The sequence below is a fragment of the Prunus avium genome, chromosome 6 (assembly GCF_965620075.1).
Source record: "Prunus avium chromosome 6, drPruAviu1.hap1.1, whole genome shotgun sequence".
NCBI lineage: Eukaryota > Viridiplantae > Streptophyta > Magnoliopsida > Rosales > Rosaceae > Prunus > Prunus avium.
This window is the reverse complement of record NC_142289.1, coordinates 24,742,554-24,767,291: the sequence shown is the minus strand read 5'-3', so window position 1 is coordinate 24,767,291 and position 24,738 is coordinate 24,742,554. Positions and strand designations below refer to the sequence as shown.

Here is a 24,738-nt window from a genome sequence, read left to right as displayed (position 1 = left end):
ATCCAATGGGGCTGAATTTTGGATATGTTATAGTACACACCAATTGGAGCAACTTTCATGAAGAATGTGGCCTCATCCGAGCTATGTAGGTTGCTGAAACAAAGCTTGCAATATGACCAACGGAACTGGACTGGCAGGGGGCTGTAGCCATAATGAATTTGTCTTTAAGCTCTTCATCAATTCATCCAAATTAGGCCTTAACATGCTTGAATTGCATGAATTATGTTCTCCAAAGCCATCATTGTTACCTAAAGCTCAATTAACTGAAAGATAAACACAAAAAGGATTAAAAGCACAAGTTTAACTCAAAAACATAACCAAATCATAAGCTAGAATGGTAAGAAATAATATACAATTATGAACCGATCAAGCTACATTCAAAGGGTTCAAACACCAAAACAAGCCTCCCACGGAGCAACTTATTTTTTCCTGTAATGCACTTTCAATATCTTTACTTGCTTTCCTAGGAGTAGTGTTAGGTTGTAAGCAGAATCCATTCATCAATATATCATACGACCCTTGATTTTCAAGGCGCCGGAGCACCATCCTTGTTGTTCGTTCATTCACCCCATATATCACACGACCGTCGCTCCCTGAGCAGCGCGCCGGAGCACCGCCCAAAAATCCATCACCAACACCATCACTCGACGGCCTTGTAGTTCAGGCCGTGAACCTAACAGCCGAGACCAGTTCCTCTCTCGGCTACAATCGTTTGACTAGGAAGACAGGTCAAACAGGCGCACCATTCATCCATCCAACACTCATCGAAACATCAACGCACGGTAAACCGTGCTGGCACGCCCGCGCACAACCGCACCGCACCCAAAAGCAGGAAACCCAGTGTTAACGCACCTCCCCTCGGCCCGGAACTCCAGGCCGTGAGATTTGCGCGGCAGACACTTTTAGCACGCCCAGTGGGACATCTATCAAAAACTTATGGTGGAAACTAGGGCACAGGCAAAGCTCAAAAACAAAGCAGTCGAAATGACTTCTGAGACTCCTGAGTCCACCTCACCAATCACAAGTATCGAGACCGAACATACGGTCGGGATCTCGGTCGGCGCTCCAGTAACGACGGATTGCACGGCCGAATCCGTGCAGGAACAGGCAGTGATGGAGGAACTGATGTCCAAGCAGGCCTACAGGATAGAAACATCCTTCATGGCCGCAATGGATAGGTTCTCCTCAGAACTGCGAACGCTCTTTCAAGAGAGGATGCCGGTGGCCTCGCCCGCCACACCTCCCAGAGCCGGACCAAGGAGCCAAGAGCGCGACATAATCGAGCCTTACGACGAAAGCAGCAGCCTCGGCGTCCCGGCCCATACCCAAGCATCCGGCTACGGCCAGCATTCTCTGCCACCAACAAACAGCTGGGGGCAATCCCAGCCCGTTTGGACGAATTCTGGACCAACCTACTCGGCCGAGACAGCGCGCGGACCGCTCCATGCTTTGGCCGTATCACTAGGGCACGGCAGTTTCACACATCCCGCGATCCACCCGCTCGGCTCAGTTCATACTGCTGCCGTCCACACCCATCCTGGCCCAAGCAACGCGTCCGCCGTATCGTCACAATAGTACGGTCAGGGCAACCTGACCGTCTCACCACCTTTGCAGGCGTCGTCGTGTCCGTTGGGCTCTCACCTTCACTATGGGTCGGCCGTTCCAACAACAACGCATATGCACCCTGGTCAAACCCACGGTGCCCATCTAGCATCAACCAGCTCGGTCATCCCGGCCGAGCCTTTTGTTCAAATGGCCCAACAGGCAAGGCCTCAGAACGAGGTGCTACAGGCCACGCGGCCGTATGCAGCCCAACAGGAGGCACCACCTCAAGGGATCCGGCTCGAAGATGTCCGGCGGATGATCGAAGACGGCTTAGCTCAGAGGCGGCCGGACATGCCAAGATACACGAGGCCGTATCCGCCAGAAATTGACCGGATCCCCCTTCCCCGGAACTATCGATTGCCGAAGTTCATGCTTTTTTCTGGGGATGGGCAGACCTCGTCCATTGAACACATCGGCCGTTTCACGGCCCAGTGTGGAGAGGCCGATTCAGACGCTCAGAGACTCTGACTTTTTGTTCATTCGTTGACCGGCGCGGCGTTCTCATGGTTTATAAACCTTCCGCCGAACTCAATAAGGGATTGGTCTGATATGGAAAGGGTGTTCCACGAGCATTTCTGCGAGACCAACTGAGAAATTACGGTCGCCGAGTTGGCAAGAATGAGCCAAGCATCAGACGAATCACGTCGCGATTACCTACATCGGTTCAAGATATGTAGGAATTGGTGCTGCACGAACCTACCAGAGAGGGAGTTCGTCAAGATGGCCGAGGAAGGATTGGAATTCGAATACCGGAAGAAATTCCAGGGGATCGAATTTCGGGACATGCATGACCTGACCAACAAGGTGGACAGGTATGCGTCCTTGTTGAAAGAGGAGATGCAGAAGAAGACGGCCTCAAAGGGAACCTACTATAGGAATCCCATCGTCAGCTACGCCGAAGCAGACGGCTTCGCAGAGGCCGAGGGCGATGAGATCGAGATGAGCTCGGCCGAAGTCAGCATAGACAAACCCTTCGTTTGAAGAGGGCTCGTTAAAACTGACAACAGCAGCACAAAGATCCCCGACGCCAAGTTCGCGACCCAGGAAACGAAGGCGTACACTTTTGACTTAACAAGGGCCGAGGCTATCTTCGACCTGCTGGTGGCCGAGAAGAAGGTAAAATTGTCCTTCGGCCATAAGACTCCGAAGCCCGAAGAGCTCAAAGGGAAAACGTTTTGCAAGTACCACAGTTCTTGGTCTCACAACACCAACAACTGCGTTGTCATGCGAGACGTTATCCAGAAATTGATAGACGAGAAGAAGCTCTAGTTTCCGGAGAAGGCGGCCATGCAGGTCGACTCCAAGCCGTTCCCTCCACCTGTCGTGAACATGGTCGACGCCCAACTCCCGGCCGAGGATAGAGGAGTTCGCAGTTCGGCAAAAGGAAAGGAGCCTTTGGCCAAACTTGAGCCGGCCCTTTGCGAACGATGCCAGTGTAAGATCGGCCAGCCCGGGCCGCAGAAGAACAAGAGGAAGGCCGCCGAGCCATCTCGAACGACCGCGGGAAGATTCGGTGGTCAGTACGGTCGACAGCCGACCAACAGAGCTATTTTCAGCCGACTGGGGCCACAAAACCCCGGCGCCTCAGCCAGTCACGAAGAAGAGGCCGCCCCAAGATCGATAAAAACATTCAAACCACCAGTCATAAAGGATGACCGTTGGTATCATGCACGGCCTGGGGGCAAGGCCGAACCACTGACAAAAACCCAGCTGAGGAGAATGCAGAGACAGGTTCAGCAGGCCAGGATGCAGACAAACGAGGTCGAGGGCTTCAAACGCCAAAAGAAAGTGGCAACTGCTGATGGGTTGTTATCCAAACCGGTTGTCTCCCCGGCCGTGAGAGCGGCCAACACCAAGCCTTTGAGGGCGTGGCGCCCTAGGCAGGATAGAAGTCCCCGTGGTTCATTGACCAATTTAGCCCAGCCAAGGGCCGCGGTCACGGAAGGAACAGACGAGGGGGTCGTCGACATCTACCACGGGAGGGATCCCCCTTTTTTGGCCAACGGCCTATCCTTCCTCAGAGAATTCCATAAAGATCATTCGGCCGTGGATCTGTACGGTATGACCCCTGAGAGCCGAGAAATCGTGGAGTTGGCCCTCAAGAACACAAAGGCAGAAGCGCTCCTCATCACCAGCGGTTCTGACTCGGCCATTAAGGCCGTATACCAGGCAAACAGGGAGTCCAGGGCAAGAGGCCTGCAGAGTTACCAGCCCAACCTCGGCGGATTAGAGGCTAAAATTCCCTTCAGCAGGGGCGATTTGGAATATCTCCGCCGGTACTTTGCTGTGACACCGACGGACACGTTCTTTGGTTTGACGACCGAGGAAAATGGCCGAGTAAGCCGCCTAGACGATTACCTAGCAGCCAGGGACGCGTTGACAGAGGCTAGACGGACCCTCGAAATGGAGATCGAAGCCTCAGAACCCCCTGAGGTCAAAGCGCCTACAACCGATAGTCCGAGGGTCGTGAGGCTTATGGACGAGGGTTTCGGAGATCCTCTCTTCGGACACGAGGCCGAGGACGATCCCACAATAGGAATTTCTGATGAAGAGTATGAAGGAATCCTCTGGATGATCGAGGAAACGGCTCTCACCAAAGACGGCTCTGAGACCAAAGAGGAAGCCGGTAGGGGAATCCCACAGGAGCCGGAGGAAGTCGGCGTCAACATGGTCCTGGTGCTGCCATTCGAGTTTTCGGCCCCGGGAGGGCAGACCAGCGGTTTGGAGGATGACGTGCCTGAGGAGCAATTTGATCAGAGGCCAAAAACTAAGGAGGAATTGCTGGCCGTAGCATTTAACGAGGTAATACCAAGAGACGAGCCGAACAAATACCGGCACTTGAAGCCGTTGTATATCTCGGCTCACATAGAGGGTGTGCCCATATCCAAGGTCTTCGTTGACTGTGGGGCGACGGTCAACATCCTTCCCTACTCCTTAATGAGAAAGCTAGACAAGTCGAAGGAGGACCTCATCCCCAGCGACGTGGTCATGAGTAGTTTTGTCGGCGATAAGTCAAAAACCATTGGCGTGTTGCCCCTAAAGATTACCGTGGCCGATCAAACTAGGGTCGCGGCCTTCTACGTGGTCGAATCAAGTGTCGACTACAACGTGTTACTCGACCGTGATTGGATCCATCAATCTGGGTGTATACTGTCTTCCCTTTTCCAATTGTTATTCTTCTGGGACGGCCAGAAGGTGTCCATACACCCGGCAGATGAAAAACCATTCGAGGCCAACGCCGTGCAAGCTCGGATTTACGACAACGATGTTGGATGGGTTGTCCTCACCGGCCACGATGCAAATGGCCGACCAACCAGAACCACGGCCCAGAAAGTGCTGGAGTTAGGCGCCGAGAATATCCGACAGGATTCGGCGCGCGAAGTGTTGATTGACCTCACCAGTCTTTAAATGATAGATAAGGCCACTAAAGAAGAGGGGGTAGCGGCCGTGAGGGATTTGGTAGAGCGTCTGCTGGAACATTGGGCGGCGGAATCCTTACGGCCAAATTCACCAATCAACCTGATCGAATTCCTCCATGAAGCGGACGAAACGGACGCATTGACGTTGGACGACCTAGAAACGGCGCCCGCCGAAATGGAGGACGACTACCCTGAAGTCCAGGACCCTTTGTTAGAAATTAATGTAGGGACCGAGGCCAAACCACGGCCTCTTTTTGTAAGCCATCTTTTGGATCCTGAGTTAGCGGCCGAGGTTATCGGCTTGCTCCATGAATATAAGGACTGTTTTGCTTGGGATTATCATGAGATGCCTGGTTTGCCAAGAAGTTTGGTCGAGCATGAATTAAGAATCAAGGAGGGGTTCAAACCTTTCCAACAGCCGGCAAGGCGTTTCTCGACCGAGGTACAGCTTAGGGTCAAGGAGGAGATTGAACGGCTCCTTAAAGCCGGCTTCATACGAACGGCCCGGTATGTTGAATGGCTGGCCAACATTGTACCAGTTTTGAAGAGGTCTGGGGCTTTGAGGGTTTGCACCGATTACCGAAATCTGAATCTCGCGACCCCCAAAGACGAATATCCCATGCCTATGTCAGATCTCCTGGTGGACGGAGCCGCAAAGCACGAACTCCTGTCTTTCATGGACGGCCATGCGGGTTACAACCAGATTTTTGTGGCCGAGGAAGATGTTCATAAAATGGCGTTCAGGTGTCCAGGAGCAATCGGAACCTATAAGTGGGTTGTCATGCCATTCGGCCTGAAAAATGCCGGCGCAACATATCAGAGAGCCATGAACCTTATTTTCCACGACCTTATAGGCCAAACCGTGGAAGTCTACATCGACGATGTGGTTGTAAAGTCCCCATCCAGAGCCGACCATGTAGGACATCTTCGACAGGCTTTCGACCGGATGCGAGCGCACGGCCTAAAAATGAACCCGAAGAAATGTGCTTTTGGTGTCACCGCCGGGAATTTCCTCGGTTTCTTGGTTCACCAACGAGGAATCGAGGTCGATAAAAATAAGGCTACGGCCATTATGGCGGCCCCTTCGCCGAGGACTAAGAAGGAGCTGCAGTCCTTCCTCGGTAAGGTGAACTTTTTACGGCGCTTCATATCTAATCTGGCGGGAAAAATTCGGCCGTTGTCTCCCATGCTCAAACTCAAAGACACCGAGCGGTTCGTATGGGAAGCAGAGCATCAGGCGGCCCTCGACGACATCAAGAAATATTTGTCCCAACCGCCGGTCCTGATGCCGCCGAAAAGGGGGAAACCATTAAGACTTTACATTTCGGCTTCAGAGGGTTCTATCGACTGTCTGCTGGCTCAGAACAACGAGTCTGGGCGTGAACAAGCAGTGCATTATCTGAGCCGCACCCTCAACACGGCCGAATTGAACTATTCGCCGATCGAAAAACTATGCCTAGCCCTCTATTTCGCGGCCACCAAATTGCGGCATTATATGCTTCCCTCGGTTGTTCAGATCATTTCTAAGACCGATCTCATCAAATATATGCTTACCCGGCCGATCATCCGCGGCCGAATTGGGAAATGGACGATGGCATTGTCCGAATTTACCTTTCAATACGTGGCTCAGAAATCGGTCAAGGGTCAGGCTTTGGCTGATTTTCTGGCTCACCACCCGGCCCAGGGACAAGAGGAGGAGTTGGAGGTCGAGATCGGTATGGCCCGCATGGAAAAGAATTTTTGGACCATGTTCTTTGACGGTTCCAGCACCGAGGCCAGGTCAGGAGCCGGAGTTGTGATTGAATCTCCTCAAGGGCAGAAGTGGCAGTTCGCTTTCCAACTCGATTTCAAATGCACTAATAATCAAGCTGAGTACGAAGCACTCATCATTGGTCTCGAGATTTTAAAAGAAATGAAGGCAACACGTGTTTTGGTCTACGGCGACTCTCAGCTGGTGATTAACCAATTAACTGGGGAGTACCAATGTACGAGTGAGAATTTGGCCGTGTATTATGTAACGGCCCTCAACATGGTCGATGGATTTTCTAGAATTTCCTTTGTTCATATACCGCGCGCCGAAAACGGCGAGGCCAATGAGATGGCCCAGGTAGCGTCTGGCGTAAACATCCCAAGCACTGACCGCGATCGTGTGATAAGAATCGAGAGGCGTACCCTGCCAGCCTTGACCGAGCGAGGAATGACAGCGCAAGCGTTTTCGGCCGACATCACCGACGAGATCGACACGGCCGAAGCCGACTGGCGCTACCTCATAGTGAAGTATTTACGTAACCCTTCTGGCAGCCATGAAAGGACTACACGGTTCCAAGCTCGGTGTTATTTGATTTATCAGAATGAGCTGTACCGAAAGGGATCTGATGGTTTGTTACTCCTATGTCCCAGCGCCGAAGACATCAAGGTCATCATGAATGAGTCTCACGAGGGGATTTGTGGTGCTCACCAGTCTGGGGTCAAGATGAGGTGGTTGGTTCGGAGGCACGGCTATTACTGGCCGACCGTTTTGAAAGATTGCATAGAGTATGCGAGGGGATGTATCAAGTGTCAAATCTACGGCCCCATACAGAGGGTACCGGCCGAAGCCTTCCACCCGGTTACCAGACCATGGCCATTCAGAGGGTGGGCCGTGGATATCATCGGAAAAATCCATCCGGCCGCATCCAACCAACACGCTTGGATTTTAGTGGCGACCGACTATTTCACCAAATGGGTCGAGGCCGAGTCCTATCGGTCAATATCCAGCGCACAGGTGGTCAAATTCTTTGACAATCATATCGTTCATCGGTTCGGGATTCCAGAAACTATCACGGCCGACAACGGCCCGGTATTCGCGTCGGCCAAGACACGGGAGTACACTGAAAAGATGGGGATCAAATTGATCCACTCAACACCTTACTACCCTTAATCTAACGGACAGGCCGAGGCGAGTAACAAAGTAATCAAGGGCATCCTAGAGAAGATGATCGAGGAAAAACCTAGGGCGTGGCACGACTTACTCCCCGAGGCTCTTTGGGCTTACCGAACCTCAAAGCGGTCGGCAATGGGCACATCTCCTTACGCCTTAACCTACGGTCACGACGCCATCGTCCCGATGGAGTTAAAGGTTCGGTCTCTTCGTGTGGCCGAGCAGCCTGGGCATGAGAAGGAGCGTTATGCACAGGCCATGGCTCAGGAGTTGGAAGATTTGGAGCAATCTAGACTCGATGCCTATAACCTGATGCAGGCGCAAAAGCAAATCGCGGCGAGGGCTTACAACAAAAGGGTAAAGCAAAAGGCTTTCGCCGAAGGCGACCTAGTATGGCCAGCCGTACTTCCTGTTGGGACAAAGGACCCTCGGTTCGGCAAATTTTCGGCCAACTGGGAGGGACCGTTCATCATCGAACGAATTCTTGGCTGAGGTGCATTTCAGTTAAAAGATAGAGATGGGGAACGGCACAACTTGCCGATCAACGGCCAATATTTGAAGAAATATATCCCATCATTGTGGGAGACGGCCGCGGAAAGGTTGTGAGATTTGCAAATGACAAAGTGGAGTACACAATGTAACCAAGACAAATTAAAAGAAATCATACTTCATTTTTATTCATTTAGGGTGAAAAGGGGGTTGCGTTTACAAGAAGACGGCCAGGTCCTGGCCGAGTACAAACACACATAAGAAAAATCACACCCTAAATCTACGCGCTTCGGCTCCTCGGTCCTTTTGCAAAACAATCAGACGCTTCCCCCGAGGCAGGACCTTCGCCACCTATGTCGTCATCATCCACGGCCAGCCTACACCCAGGGCCTCATTCCAGGCCGTGGGAAGCGCATGGGCCGTCACTCCGGACACGGATGGCCACTGCCATTCTAGCCGTGGTAAGCAGTCGCCATTCCTGCAGTGGCAGCGGCCGTCGTTCAGACCGTGACAGCGGCCATCACTCCGGACACGGTAAGCGGTCGTCATTCCGGTTATGGTAGAAACCATCGCTTCAGCCTTGGTGAAGGCCGTCGCTCCGGCCGTGGGTGTGATCCGAGCATTCAGCCGCACAAATTCGGCCACGTCAAGGTCATCATCCCAGATCTTCTCGCCCTCATCAAACTGCCAAGTCATCTGGACCAGACCAAATTGCCGAGTCATGCGACTCAGCAGGTTTGGCTCCCTGGTCTTGAGGAAGCTACAATAAGGATCATTAGGACAGTTGGTAATAAGGGAGGGCGAAGCCCAGGAGTCAAAAAAGGGTTCCAGAACGATTGAAGCAAGAAGGAGGCTCGCTAGATAATGATTTTAAGTTTGGGGAACGAGGTTGAAGAAACTGGGGAAGGACAGTATGAACCTTCGAAGAAAAATGAACTCAGAAAGCCTGGGAGTGTAAAGGAAAATGCGAAGGAGTTTGGGTTTTATACTGGCACTGGAGTTCAAAATGGAGGTTTGGTCTCGAAAGACGAAACGGCCTGACAGCGCACTCAGAGCACGCGAAGTTATGACAGTGACCGTCGTTTCATTTGACGAGGAGACGCGACGCCATAGGTAATGATGGCCCGCGCGACGTGCTTGAGGCATTAAATGCGCGGAATGAGCCGACTGGCCTGCGCATTTAATGCCCCAGTTGTCAATTACTTTAGAAAGGAATGCAAAGGGTCCATCCCTTGGAATCCATTCGGCCCCTACCCATGCCGAGGCCGAAGAATCCAGGGATGTGGGGGCAATGTTTGTGCCTGATAAATCACGGCCATGAGCTGGCCGAAGGAGCCCTTTCTCTCGGCCCTAGCACTTGTTCGCAGAGGCTGAAACGCAGCGTTTCACCAGGGCATATTCGCCTTCCTTAAAGAATAAAAGAAGAAATGCTAAGGCATGATCATCTCGGCCTCAAACGTAGGCCGAGGCCGAGGCCGAACAAAATTGCGGCCAAGGCATTAAAGGCAAATCATCACGTGACAACAGGGTCCCAGGCTTCATTTAATGAAGTAGTGCCTGTTTAATGCAGCGAACCTATTGGCCACAAAGTAGCATTTAATCCATGAGGAAAGATGGGAAGTGACTGAAGTCAGGATTTGGTGATGAAGATCAGAGTGATTAGACGTGGACATTCTCACAAGGATTCTGACAGCTTGAGATGTTGGTTCACCAGCTATCCAGGCAATAAATGCGTCTCCACGGCCAGAGGTTCAGAACCCACGATTGAAGCGCGGCGGCCGAGATTCACCGGGATTTCTGGGGTCACACCACCATACTTCACGATCCCAAATGTCGATTGGACTGCCCACTTGCGCTAATCAGACTCCACTATGCGTAAATTCAGCCTCGATTACTCATCTAGGGACTCTTCCTATAAATACAAGACTCGAGCTACATTCAAAGGGTTCAAACACCAAAACAAGCCTCCCACGGAGCAACTTATTTTTTCCTGTAATGCACTTTCAATATCTTTACTTGCTTTCCTAGGAGTAGTGTTAGGTTGTAAGCAGAATCCATTCATCAATATATCATACGACCCTTGATTTTCAAGGCGCCGGAGCACCATCCTTGTTGTTCGTTCATTCACCCCATATATCACACGACCGTCGCTCCCTGAGCAGCGCGCCGGAGCACCGCCCAAAAATCCATCACCAACACCATCACTCGACGGCCTTGTAGTTCAGGCCGTGAACCTAACAGCCGAGACCAGTTCCTCTCTCGGCTACAATCGTTTGACTAGGAAGACAGGTCAAACAGGCGCACCATTCATCCATCCAACACTCATCGAAACATCAACGCACGGTAAACCGTGCTGGCACGCCCGCGCACAACCACATAGCACCCAAAAGTAGGAAACCCCGTGTTAACGCACCTCCCCTCGGCCCGGAACTCCAGGGCGTGAGATTTGCGCGGCAGACATTATGCTAATTAAATGAAATTGTATTTTTATCTTCCAAATTAGTAATCCTCATGACTTGATTAGTGAATCAGTCACTTACATTTTTTTCCATATGAGAGTGCTCCATTAGTTTCAATCTATCGTTGTGAGATTTTTGTTGGATTTGTTAATCACAACCACTAGATTAAGGTAAAATAATTCAGATATTTATGCATATATATATATATATATATATAGATATATATGTTTGCTTACTATTCTTTTCACATAACTAGATTAATTAAAGTTCTTTGATTTTACATGTTTATTTGGTAGGTCAACACCTTATGCCACCAATTGATGAGCGTTGATTAAGGTGTGCAACAATAACTACATTAGATTGGCTTACGCCATATCAAGATCGTATACGTCAGTTTAGATATGAAGTTGGTGTATGTGAGAGTCCGTTTCTTAAATGTTGATTAAAGAAAAATAAATGTTATTATATATTCTTAAGTAATTATCTTGATAAGAAGGAAATGTATATTTATAATTGTTTTTCGTTTATAATACCATTTCAATAGTTATATGTATATTATTTCACTAAATTTTATATATACATATGTTCTTTTGAATAAAAAGGGTTAAATTATATATTTGTTCATTATTTGTTGGGATGCCATTAGATGGTTATTGGGTGCTTTATATACATATATATTAATAACATGGATTAAGAGTTTAGACGTGGCATCCTTACATTGTTTTCTTGGAGAGAAAGATTGTTCTCTCTTATCTTAATTTGGATGCTGGAGGTGGCTTTTTCCATTAAATTAGTTGATTCATTACCATGCATTTGGACAGCTCATGCTTACAATTTGGTGACTAGGCTTTATCTTAGCTTGAGGAGGAGTTTATAAGTTCAATAGATGTCACAGCCTTTGGAAATAAATCTTCTAGCATTGACACATAGCAGCTTATATGAAAGAGTGGCAACCAAGTTATCTTTTTTGTATAGATAAGATAATGGCCTTTGTTATTATCCTCTCCATTGTTACCGACATCTCACCATCTATAAATAGGATTGTTAATGAAAGGAAGAGATATCATGCAAAGAGAAGAGAAAAATAAAGAGAGAGAGAGAGAGAGAGAGAGAAAACAAGAGAAAGCAAGTGGTGATCAAATTCTCAGGAGGAGTTAGAGGTCATAGCTTGTGTGTTTTCATAACTTGGAATTGGCTTTAGAAACGATGTAGGGATTTCTTGGGGGCCCTTTACGGGATTGATTTAATTAAATTTCGTGAGCACTATGTTATGCGTGATATTATAATTTGATGGATGTTCTTGATATTATAATGTTCTTGATATTGGGTGTTTATGTGTTGTTAATTATTTAATTAATGTTGGCATGATTATATGTACATTGGTGATATTTAAATGATTACATTGTTTTTATGAGATATGTGAAAAGAAGAACTATATATCATGTCATGGAAATTATTTGGAGTTCTTGGGTTGAGAAAATAATGGTGGAAAAGAGGGTAATGAGAATGATCTTTTGTGTAGTTGAGTCTAACTCTTGGTAGGTACCAGGTCTTAGGGATCCCACAGTGCACATGGTTTTTATTGGGTGATTTGAGACTGGCGACAGGGAGTTAGACAAGATGACTAACAAAAGGGGAATTATGGAATGGTTGAAATGGGTGTTAGTTCATATAAATGGGCATTCGGGACCAAGTGGTATAAGCATGGTATGGGACGTGCAGGTCTGCTTGTCCAGTTATATGAATTAACGGGAGTAGATGAAGAGCATTCATGCATTAATATTATTAATGTGATGTTTGGCTATGTGATTGCATGTCACTTAATTTAGTTATATCAATATCTACTGTGGTAAGGTCTCATGTCCATACTGAGCGGTGGTTGCTCACCCCTCACCCTGTTTAATTTTTCAGATGAATTAGTGAACAAGATAACGACTAAACCAGTTGAGGCTGAATTAGATGAGAGTGATATAACTTTATTTATTAATTATAAAGTTGTAAGATTTTGGAGCTATTTTTATAAGTTTATTTTAAACCCAAGTTTTGTATTTCTCTTTATTTTATTTTATTTTACTTTCTCACGCATCGGGCGTGGGATTTCCACCAACCCCCGAGTCTGGGACGTGACAGTGCAGCGGACCCTTATGATAATAACCCTATATTTATTGATTAATTTTGTTAGGCATCAGACTGGTGACATTTAAAAAGTTTTAAAGTGGAAACGTAACATAGAAAGAGAAATATGTTATTTGATTCAAGGAGATTCATTCAACATGTGGTAGTTTAAGTTTTTTCATTTATCATAAACTGAGATTCATTCAAGCCAGCAAAAGGCAAAACAGAGAACAAGAACAAATACAAGACTAAAAACGACAACAACATCAACTAAAAACAAACTCCACTCAACACCAAACCAAGCCATCGTACAGCAGACGTCGCACCAATGGAGAACGTCGGGCTTTAAGTTCCTTGATCAAATAATGATCCAGCCTTCCCAAGTACTCATGAATTTGGTTCAATGAGTGGGTGAATTTCTGACCCTCCATTTGGATGAAAAAATTGAAAATTACATAAAGTTATAAAATGACATAATTTCAACTTCTATCATTTCAATTTCTGGCAATTGAAGATTTCGATGTTTGGATTTATGTATGTCGAATTTTGTAAATGAAACTATGAAAATTGTGAAAAAAACACGTATTTTGATGGAAATTAAACTCAGGAATTTGATGCTCCAATTTCCACGATTTTTTCTGCGCGTTATTTAATAAATTCCGGGATTAACTTGCCAAACAAGGGAATTGTCAATTTCTCCTCTTAAATTCCCGACTTTTAGCTAAATTCCGAGTTGTTTTCCATCATCCAAATGGAGAGTGAGGGTTTATATTTGATGAAGGAAAAAGGAGTTGACAGGAAGAGATTTGATGAAGACGACCAATTCATGCAAAATAGGGTGTACTTAGTATTAGGGTGTTATGTGATATAGTGTATTAGGGTGTATTAAGGTGTATCAAGGGTATTTTGGATGGTCAAATAGGATTTACTTAGTTAATTTTACACTTTCATTTAATTATTAAATCATAATGTGTACTCAATTAATTTTACCATTCGTTTAACAACACCTTTGTTAAAATGTGGGACGTATGTGTAGTTAATGAAACCAGTGGGGTTGTCATTGCAATGAAGTCAAACCTGACCGGCTCTAGCTTAAAATTGACCCAAAATAAAATGACAAAAAAAGGAGCGAGTGTGTGTTTTCATTTGGTACGAGGTTTACAACATCAGTTGGGTTTCCCTTGCGTTTCAGAGTGAGTGGGCTTTTTCGTCTTCGAATGTTTATTTGTTTCATAGGAAGCAGCAAGACATCCGTGGGTTCCTGATGTAACTCCCAAATGAGCAAAAAGGCCTTTCCTTTCTTCTTCTTTGTCATTTTCCTTTGTATCTTTTATTTCTTTGGATTCCGATCAGATCCTCCTAAATAATTCCCAATTATTCCTATTCGCACAGGTACGCGTCGTTAATACTCTTCTCTCTGTTGATTTTGCTTATGTCAATAAATCAAAGACTCCCTTTTGAAACAGTGACAGTGGATCATATATTTTGCATGGTCATCTAATTAATCAGTCAATTGATTGTTTCTTGTTTCTCTTGGTTTGCCAAATTGGTTGTTGTTAATTTAATGCAAATCCCAGTGCATGCTTTTGGTTAAATCCTTTTTGTTGTTAATATTAGAATGTGAATGAAAAAATGGACATTATTTCCCTTGAGATTTCTCGCAACCCAAATGGAGTATTAGACTCATAAAATTATTTATGCAAAGCAATAAGCACTATGGAAATGATCCTTTGTTTTTTCATATTTTTTTTCTCTTTCCCAATGGTAAATTGCAACTGAAAACAATTCACTTTAAGCAAAATTGTAGTCTAATGGTTTGCAGCTTTTGCCTTTTTCTTTGCAGTTGATAGGTCTGTTGGGTGGGCAGTGAAAGCTTGGTGAATGGGGTTTCAGACTATGGCTTCTCAAGCTAACGGCCAGCAGTCTCATTTTCAGCCTTCTCCATTGTTGAGGCAGCCCTCATGGTATAGCCTCACTCTTGATGAAGTTAAAAATCAATTAGGAGACGCGGGAAAGCCACTGGGCAGCATGAATCTTGACGAGCTTCTACAGAACATATGGACTGCTGAAGCAAATCAATCCATCGAGATGGATATTGAGAACACCTCCTCAGGATCTTCACTCCAACGTCAGGCCAGCTTAACATTGGCTAGAGCTTTAAGTGGGAAGACGGTTGATGAGGTATGGAGAGACATCCAGCAAGGGCAGAAGAAAAGGTACGGGGAGGACATATGTCAGGATACTGAGATAACACTTGGTGAAACAACTCTAGAAGACTTCTTGGTACAAGCAGGTCTTTTTGCAGAAGGTTCTTTGAGTCCTGCTATTGCATTGGATACTATTGAAGTGGCCATCCCTCAGAGTTATCCACATAACCTGGGGTTATCGTCATCCCCATCATTTGGTACACATTCGGATACAACGACGCCAGGGCGGAAAAGGGATGCATCAGATGCATATGAGAAGACTATTGAGAGAAGATTAAGGAGAAAAATCAAGAACAGAGAATCTGCTGCACGTTCACGTGCTAGAAAGCAGGTACAATTTAGTGTGTGCTTTTGTTTACTTTTTGGTATGAATTATGTTGGTTTTTGCTTTATCTTTGCCACGTGATCCATGTGGTTCCATTCAGGCATATCAAAATGAGTTGGTGAGCAAAGTTTCGCGTCTAGAAGAGGAGAACATAAAGCTCAAGAAAGAGAAGGTGAGGAATCTTTCATTCATGTCTGTTGTTAGTTCTTTCTGTTTTCATTTGTAACCTTGAAATACTATATTAATTGGAATTTTCTCCCAAACTGTTCCAATAATTTTGTATTTTATTTTGACAAAAGAACTAATACAATGAACATATAAGGAGTGTCAAGTTTTAAAGGCATAGGAATTGCATCCTATGCACAATTGAATCCGATTGTTGACAATGAAACTCCTTGACTATCAAGCCTGGAAAAGATGATAGGTTTTCCACAACCCAAAATCAGGAACATGGTTTCAGCCATCCTTTGATAACTCATAAAAAAGAAAAACCTTTCTTTTTATAGTAGTAACAAAAGAACCACAATCTTCAGAACGATATACTTACTTGATTGCAGCTTCAAATTCATTTTCATTCGAATGTGAATAAAATATTTTGGCATTGTATGCACACCCACTACTAGTGTTTATCATGATAAATTTGCATTTTAAGGCCCAAGAAGTTGTGTATTGCCTCCCAAGGCTGTATTCTGTGCTAGGTCTTGGGGTATAAATAACAAGTTATTGTAAGAACTCTTATGGATATACATGATTTGTAACACTGGTTGGAAGGCTATGTGAATACAATGTCATGCTTTGTCCTTAACCTCACTAGGTTGATAAGGTGACCCACACACGTGTTAATCCTTAGGGGATTATTTTTTGAAAACACAACCCCAAGAGTTGTGTTGGGTGTTAAACAAAAAAAAAGCATACTTTCTTAGAGATGCATCATACTTCATTGCCGAAAACCCACTTTGTAGCTGGCCCCATTTTATTATGTTTTCAGTTCATGGAGTCTAGATTGAAAGTTTGTTCGATTACAACTTCATGTTTCTTTTATTAAGGGGAGAGAGGAGTAAGGAGAATAAAATGGAACAAAGGAATTTCCCCACCAAGGTTTCACTTGGAATTAGCGTACCATCTCTCTCCTTTGCTGTTGTCATTTCTTGTTATTGTGGAATGGTGACAACTGATGATCTTTTTATTGCTTTGTATGTTATTTTATTTTATTATTTCCTTGTCTTCAATTAATAAGAGATACTTGTACTTACAATCTTGGTAGAATCATCATAGGCCTCTTAATGTAACCTACAAAGTATTGGTGAAAGCTATTTTAACTACACTATGGAGTTGTCCTATTTAATCTCAATGGCTTAGTCCAATTGTAAAATGGTGGCTAAGGATATCAACCTAGAATTAGAAAGTTTCATGATTGAATCTGTCGTTGATATAGGCTGATTATTAGTCATTAGTTTAATGGCTGATTATTATGGACTTCTAAATAAGTCTGTTAGCTTAAAGTAAGTTCTGATTGTTTAATTAAGGCCTGTTTGTCAGTGCACTTTTGGTAGGATTTGGCGGAAATAGAGAAACTTGAAAGTGCTTTCTGGGTGGATTTCCAGGATGCACTTTGACTTATAGTACAATGTTGTAATAAAGTTTGTGATGTTGACATATGTTTTTGATTTTTGGATATGGAATATTTTGTTTGAATTTTATCTAGTTTTCAAGTACTTTATGAAGGATAAAGATGCTTGAATTTTGTTTTATTTAGTCATATTATAGGATTTTTAATTGTGGTTATATTGATTCTATGACCCTTCTCTTAGATTGTACTCTGGATTGTTGATATGGTTCAGAGGAGAAGACCTTCTTTTCCCTTCTTCATCAATGGTGTGTGAAGTGCAAAATGGGGCAGAGAGTGTGAACTAGTTCTTCCTGCACTGTCTAATTGTCTTACCCCTTTGGTCCCTTTGGTTAAAGCGATTTGGGGAGGCCAATTTGTGTTGGGTTATCACAATTGAGTGTGGCTTTCTTTTGTCAGAGGCATAAGTTTTTTGGTGGGAGGAAGAAGGGTATGGTTCTAAAAGATGTGTGGTGATGGCTATTGTTTGGGTACTTTGGGGGGAGATGAGAGTAAGATATTTGACATGTGAGGGGTGATGGGGTGGATTATCTGTAGGAAAGTGTTTGCTTCCTGCATCTCTTAGGTCTTTGATCTCTTCAGAGTTTTGGGATGGTTCTTTGTTTGCAAATGTTTCAAATTGTAATGCGAGTGCTTTTTAGTGTCTTTCTTTTCTTTGTCTGGTTCACTGTTGTTGTTAGGCTGTTTGGTGCTGTTTTTTGAGCTCTCCTGATCTCTGATCAAGGGACTTGTCCATTGTTTTGTACTGTTTCTTTCTCTTTAATGATAGTTTGTTTCCTATATAACAAAAGATTGTATTATGTTGGTTAATCTCTATCACTTCACGCATACTTGGCATTATTAGTTATGGTTTTTCCTCTTTGTTTTTCTTTTTGTTTCTATTTTGTGTGATTTTTTAAATCTTGCTACAGAGATTAACGTCTCAGGTACTCAGACAAGTCACACCTGTTTTAATGTACGAACTACTTTTGGGTTGCTAGAAGAGATCCTGTTAATGAGACCCCTCTCTTTTTTTTTTCTTCTTTTTTAAAAAGAAAATTACAAAGAAATGTGAAAATCGTGGATACCATTGTGGGACTCCTTGAGTTTTGTTTTGGAGGTGACATTTTGAGAGATGGAGAAAAGTAGTTCCGTGGTTGACAAATTTTGGAGTTGAAGTTAGTGACCCACTTTGACCTTTTTTTGTATACCTTAGTGGTTGACACTTTAAGTCGTTCAGTGGATATTGCAAAGGAGCTTCAGCCAGTAGAGAGACTATTAATTGGTAGGAAAGTTTACAAGTTTCTCATTTGCAAATTCTCAGTGATACAGGGTAATTTTAAATCTGACAGTTGAGCCTTTTTTTTGCATTATTTGGTTTTACAGTAAATAGGTCTAAAAGTTGAATTAGCTAGAACCAAAATTGGAGGCTGCAGGTTGTGTGGTTGACCTATAAATAGTGGTTCAGCAGCAGTGCATGCACTCTTAATTTTTGGGATCCAATTGTGGAGAAAGTAGAGAAGAGGTTGGAAGAGTGGAAAACAGCATATTTATCTAGAGGATGTGCTTATATTAATTCAATCTCTTTTGAAAGATTTTCTTATCTCTTTACAATTATAAGCAAGTGGCCAAAAGCTTTGAGAAACTAATGAAATTTTTTTGTGGAAAGGTTTTGGAGAAAGGAATAGAATTCATTTGGTAAAAGTGGGAAATTTGGTTTTGTTGCCATGAGAAGGGTGGTTTTGGGATGGGTAATTTGGACATATGATGTGATTGCTTGGGAAGTGGTTGGGTTATGCCTTACATGAAAATGGATAGGAATTCTAATATAGTGGTTAGAGGCTCCATTTCTTCTTTTGTTTCCTTCTTTCCTTATTTTCTTGTAGTGGTGGGGAATGGGGAAGTAATTTTGCTTTTCTGATGCAGGATAAGAATGGATAGGAAGAAAAAAGAGATCCGGACTCATCCCGGTCTTTGGCATCACACCAAAGGTTTCCAGTAGAGAAATTAGAAAATTCCGGCATCGCACTGGCCTTCGGCATCACACCGAAGGTGCCTTGGAATCACTCTCCAAGTCAACCTGTGCCTCACACACAAGCAGTAATTCACATAACTTTTTTCTTTCACCAACTCAGCTTTTAAAAGCTTACAAAGTACCCCTTGTTTTAGGCTAATTGGTAAATGAATCTGGAAAAGATCCACATTAATACACTTCAGAATGCTAGAGACTTATGAGGCCTAATACATTAATCATGTGACATAGAGGTAGGCTTTATTTTAGTTGGGTTTTGATTAGGGTTCATTTGGTCTAAATTTTCTTACTTCTCCTCTTCCTTGCTATTTTGGATCCTTTTTTTTAGAAAATCATTAGTTTTTGCTGTCTTAAATGATAGTGTCAGCAAAATATTGAGGATATCGGGAGTATTTTGCCGATATCAGGAAATTCCGGGGATACCGGGGAAGAAATTATCTTCAGCACCCCCTCTTATTGGTGTTGACCCCCAAAAACACTTGCATATCTGGATACCAGCCGATATTTTAATCCTTGTATATAGACGCACATATATAATAAACAACACATTTCAAGATAGAAATGAAGACATCAGGCAGGCAAACTAGGCGATAAAGGGCCTCAGTACTTCACTGGGACATTATCTCAAATATGATGTAGGAAAATTGGGTTCCCAATCAGAAATTACAGAATTACTTGGTAAGGTGGGTTTTGAAAAAAATTTGGTGGTTTTAACTACATTGCTTTTTATTTATGTTATGGTTTATAGTGTGATACAAGGAATTTGTGGCCACAGGAACCTATCTAGCTATTTGCTAGTGTTTCCTGCCTCTTCTTATGGTTCTTATAGTATGGTAAGCACAAAAAACTTAATGAACTTCGACATTAGTACTTGAATCTGTCAGAAGGTCGACATCGTTACCAACAATGAAGGGATTATTGTGCTCATGTTCTTTTTGGCTTTCTGGAGATGGTTCAATCATAAAGCATGCTATGTTTTTCTAATGTCATTTTACCATTCGGAAATGCTTTTCCATTGTTTCATTTTGTATTTTTTTCTCTGCAGGAATTTGAGAAGATGTTGCCATCTGAATTATCAGCGGAACCAAAATATCAGCTTCGAAGAATAAGTTCAGCCTTTTTCTGAGTTGTCTCTGCACCCAGCGTTGTAGTTGTCAAGTGTCGGGACTAATATCTTGGCTTCATGTAGGTTCTCATCACCAGATGGCTGGTCGGTCCTGCCGCTGATGTGCATCTGACCTTCGAACCGCACCAGTAGGATCCTGTTGTGTACATTTATGATTAGCTGATCTCGTAAAATATACTGCAGCAAAAATGCCATGTCTATAGTTTTTAGTTCTGTTTTGCTGGGAATACAATTTCAAGAAAAAAAGATTGAGTTCATTGTGTTTGAGGGTGCACATTGTTATGATTCTATTTTGGGCAAGCAAGGGGTATTATATATTGGTTTAAGCTGATTCTTTTTTCCTAAAGGTAACTTCCCAAATAGATAGTGTCTGAAAAAATGGCAACAACCTTTGACGATGGATGAAATTTTTGGAGCTCTCAATAGCCAAAATGAGTTATTTTAGAGCAGCAGTGTATATACATAGAGTGCTACTTTTTCCACTCCCTTCTCCTATTTTCCCACACACCATCTTATCTTTTCACCCACCATTATTCGTAAAATACCCTTTAATTATTAATTCAAGCAAATTCTCTCTTATTATTAAATATTAATTTGATTTTCCGGACAATAACCCACCACGTCTCAAGTCCCTTCCCAAGAGGTTAGGATTTTTTAGCGCCCTTAGCCTCAAGACTAGGGTTTGCTAGGGTTCTGTAAATTTTTGCTTGCGTTTTATGGCTAATCTCAAGGGCATCTTTCTCATTACATGTACAGTGGAAGTTTTGTCCAAGCAGGGTTATCTTGTTGTCTTCGGATTGCGGCGGGAAGCATCGAGTGGACGATGGCGACTATTGATGATATGGTGTCCGGTCTAACCTCTCACATGGCAATCTCATAATCTAAATAAGTTGAGGTTGTCTGGTTAAAAGATTTGGGGAACTTGAAGGCTGAACATTTCTTGTTGGTTGGGAAGTTACACACCTCAAAAGCGTTTCACAAGAAGGCTTTATTTGGAACGATGAAGAAGATTTCGCATACAAGGGAGGAGTTCACTACGGTGTCTTTGGACGACCCCAAGAGATTCCTTTTTTCTTTCAAGTCTAATTTTGATAGGAAGAAGATGATGAAGGGATCCCCTTGGACTTTTGATAGAGCGCTATTACTATTGGCGGGTACTGATGGTGAGGTGGATTCCATGTCCATCTTAGTGGATACACAAAGTTTTTTGGTTAGAGTGCGGCGTATTCCGCGGCTATTTTTGACGCCAGCCATGGGAGAAAAATTTGGGAATTTTTTGGGCACATTTTACATGGTGGATTGCGGCTTAAATGGAGGTTGTTTAGGGTGTTTCATGCTATTAGAGTTGGTTTGAAAATTAGTAAGCCGCTGAAAAGGTGCGTCACACTTAGACTTTTGGCGGATGAACCGGCCAAACAGTATGAGATAGAATATGATCGCCTCTCGTATTTTTGTTTATACTGTGGACGGCTGAATCATGTGGGTTCTTCATGCAGTATCAAGGCTTCAAGGGCTATAGAGGTTGAACAATGCGGAAGGTGGAAAACGATAATGAAGGATGTGTATTGTATATGGCAAAGAACAACTTGAAGGGCAAGTGTTTTGGTTAGTTAGACAGTGACTCTCAGCAGGAGGATAGAGTTCGGACGCCATCCAAGATTACAGGGGTGGTTTGATAGAGGTGGGTAGTGTGTTCGACTGCCTTTTGGTGTAAGTCTTTAAAAGGCACTGAGTGCACAAGGAAAGGTAGGTTGTGTCTCCTTCACAGGGTGCAGATGGTGTGGAGGATGGCCATATTTCAAGGATGGTGATTATGAACCAAAAGGTCTCTGGTTCTGCGGTTTCGGATACAAGTCAACATAATATGGCAGGGGACATTTCTCAAACCCTTCCTACTGCGACTCCTGCTCTCTCTAGGCCACTAGATTCTTTATACAAAGGCAGTAAACAACGTGGTTTTTGTGTGGGCAATTCTCAGTCCCAGAGGAGTCTCAAGAAGAGTAAGGATCAAACGAAATCAAGAGTTGTCTACAAAGAGGGGAGACAAGGTACTGATATTACATCTGGTTCTAGTAGCACACTCGTGATTGGTCTTGGGGGCTGGGCCCTGATCGGTGCATATTTACATATCATTTTGTACCCTTCTAGCTTATGATTTGGTTATGTTTTTGAGTTAAACTTGTGCTTTTAATCCTTTTTGTGTTTATCTTTCAGTTCATTGAGCTTTAGGTAATAATGAGGGCTTTGGATAGTAAATGATGCAATCCATGCATGTTAGGGCCTAATTTGGATGAATGGATGAAGAGCTTAAAGACAAACTCAATTTTGGCTACAGTCCCCTGCCAGCTCAGTTTCGTAGGTCATATTGCAAGCTTTGTTTCAGCAACCTACATAGCTCGGATGAGGCCACATTCTTCATGAAAATTGTTCCAATGGGTGTGTAATATAACATATCCAAAATTCAGCCCCATTGGATAAATATGGAGTCTGTTACCTAGCAAACACAGAGCCATGCTCAGGATGGATTTTATCAGCGCGCAAAATGAGTTAGCAATTTGTTTTGCCCTTAACTTCCTCCTCCGACCTTGGATTGGCCCAAATGATATATGGCTGGAAAGAAGACATTCTGAACTTCAGGTTTGAGTGCTTAAAGTCTTAATTTGCTTAAGGGAAGCCCAATTCGTAAGCCCTTGAAGTTGCTGGTCATGCTGACCTCAGGATGAGCTATTATTTCTGGTTGGAAGCTTGGTCATGGTGACATGAAGATGAGCTAGGGCTGCTGGTGGGATTTATTAGTGAAGTGCATCAACCATTTCAGATTTTATAATGGAAGTGTTGTATGCATTAGTGAAGTGCATCAACCATTTCAGATTTTATAAAACAAGTGTTGTATGCATTAGCCATACTTAATTCAGATTTTCAGCTTCCTTAGGCCTATATATAGTGAGGTTTCCCAAGCTTGTAAACACACCCCAAGGGGGGGAGCTCTCAAACACTTCTCTAGAGCTCCCTTCCCTTCTCTCCCTCAAATTCTCTTAGTTTCATTTTCTAGTTTTCAATTGTTGTAATGAAATATTTGTGCTAAAATTCTCCTTAAGTTTTTCTTAGTTCCACTTTACTTTTCATTATGTAAATTCTTTTCTTAAGTTTTCAAGTTGAATTAGTTTCCAAGTTTCAATTATGGTTTTTGTTCTTATTCATTATGCTTATAAGTTAATATGCTAGTTTGAATGATTGATCACCATTTAGGCTTGCATGTTAGCTATCTTAGTTTGAATTAAGAGTATACACCATGCTTTAATTCGAATTGAACTATGAATAGGAAGAGTATGTATGGACATTCGACAACAGGGATTAGATACATACTTGGTTGTTTAAAATGTTCTTCTATGCTTAATGGGTTCCTAATGCTTAATTTTAGGTTAGACAACAAATGATCAAATTAGGGAATTAGGAACACAAGGTTATGACCAAACACCATGGCTTAATCATACTTTAGCTAGAATCAATCCGTTAATCTAATTGAACTTGGGAACTTATTTGCTTGAGTTATTTCTTCCTTGTTTTATTTATTTCCTTTCTTTTTCATTTCTGTTTTGTGTAGGGAAAATGAATTGAATCATTCAATCACCAATCCTCGTGGGATCGACCTCGCACTTACATACGCTATACTACCGAACGGCTCGTGCACTTGCGAGTATCACAAGTTGAGGATGCAGCTTAATCCATTTTGATGCAGCTGAAATCTACGCAACAAGTTTTTGGCGCCGTTGCCGGGGATTGGCAACATAGTTTGGTTCTATTTCTTTTCCCTACTTGTTTTATTTTTATTTTTCATTTTCATGTTCTTCTAAACAATTTCAAGTTTTAAAGTTAATGATGTTAATGGACCAGTTGTGTTTGTAGTCCAACAGAAAAGGACAATTGCCCAACAAGCAAGAGAACTGGGTTTAAGTCCCAGCTTACACAACCCATTGGTGCTTGTTGCTTTGAAGCATGGAATTGGACTTGTGTTGATTTTTCCCTTTCATTTTTAGTTTTTTTATATATTTCGTAATCCTTTAATTCCGTTTCAAGTTTTTGTATGTGTTTGTTTTAGCAATGTAAATAGCTCAATAAAAATGGAGAGAGATGGCAACTTCAAAGATAGGAAGTGTGGAGTAGAGGGAGAAGTCGCGACCTCCAAGTGCATCCATGCTCGACCTAATCGCTTCAAGGGGGAGCATTTCAATCCTTTCTCTTCTTTGAATTCTGTTTATTTTCGTAGTTGTTTTTGCCTTTTGGTCCGCGTTGAGTTCTTTATTTTTCTATGCTGAATCCAACCATATAAAGAACGTAAAATTTGGACTTACGGTTGGAAAGTTATAGCCTAAAAACTGAACAGAGGTCGAAGCTGAAAAACATAGAAACGAATCTGTCCAAATGGTGATAAATA

General features: G+C 43.5%; 1 protein-coding gene and 1 pseudogene across 5 annotated transcripts; both read left to right on the top strand.

Annotated features, from left to right (window-relative positions):
- The first annotated feature begins 4,008 nt into the window (after positions 1 to 4,008).
- LOC148293893 (uncharacterized) lies at positions 4,009 to 8,550 on the top strand (annotated as a pseudogene).
- A 5,598-nt stretch (positions 8,551 to 14,148) lies between these two features.
- LOC110747019 (ABSCISIC ACID-INSENSITIVE 5-like protein 2) lies at positions 14,149 to 21,725 on the top strand. 5 transcript variants are annotated; one of them, XR_015836706.1, is made up of 6 exons: positions 14,149 to 14,399; positions 14,851 to 15,545; positions 15,640 to 15,711; positions 19,072 to 19,245; positions 20,223 to 20,286; positions 20,367 to 21,725. XR_015836706.1 is itself a non-coding variant. In XM_088255434.1 (5 exons), the coding sequence occupies exons 2-5, from the start codon at positions 14,889 to 14,891 to the stop codon at positions 20,402 to 20,404; spliced, it is 831 nt and encodes a 276-aa protein (XP_088111560.1). In that variant the 5' UTR covers positions 14,149 to 14,399; positions 14,851 to 14,888; the 3' UTR covers positions 20,405 to 21,725. The 5 variants fall into 5 exon arrangements, 3 of the variants coding, with proteins under 3 accessions (XP_088111560.1, XP_021802927.2, XP_088111561.1); XR_015836705.1 differs by having other exon boundaries at positions 20,223 to 21,725; XM_088255434.1 differs by lacking the exon at positions 19,072 to 19,245.
- The last annotated feature ends 3,013 nt before the right edge of the window (positions 21,726 to 24,738 follow it).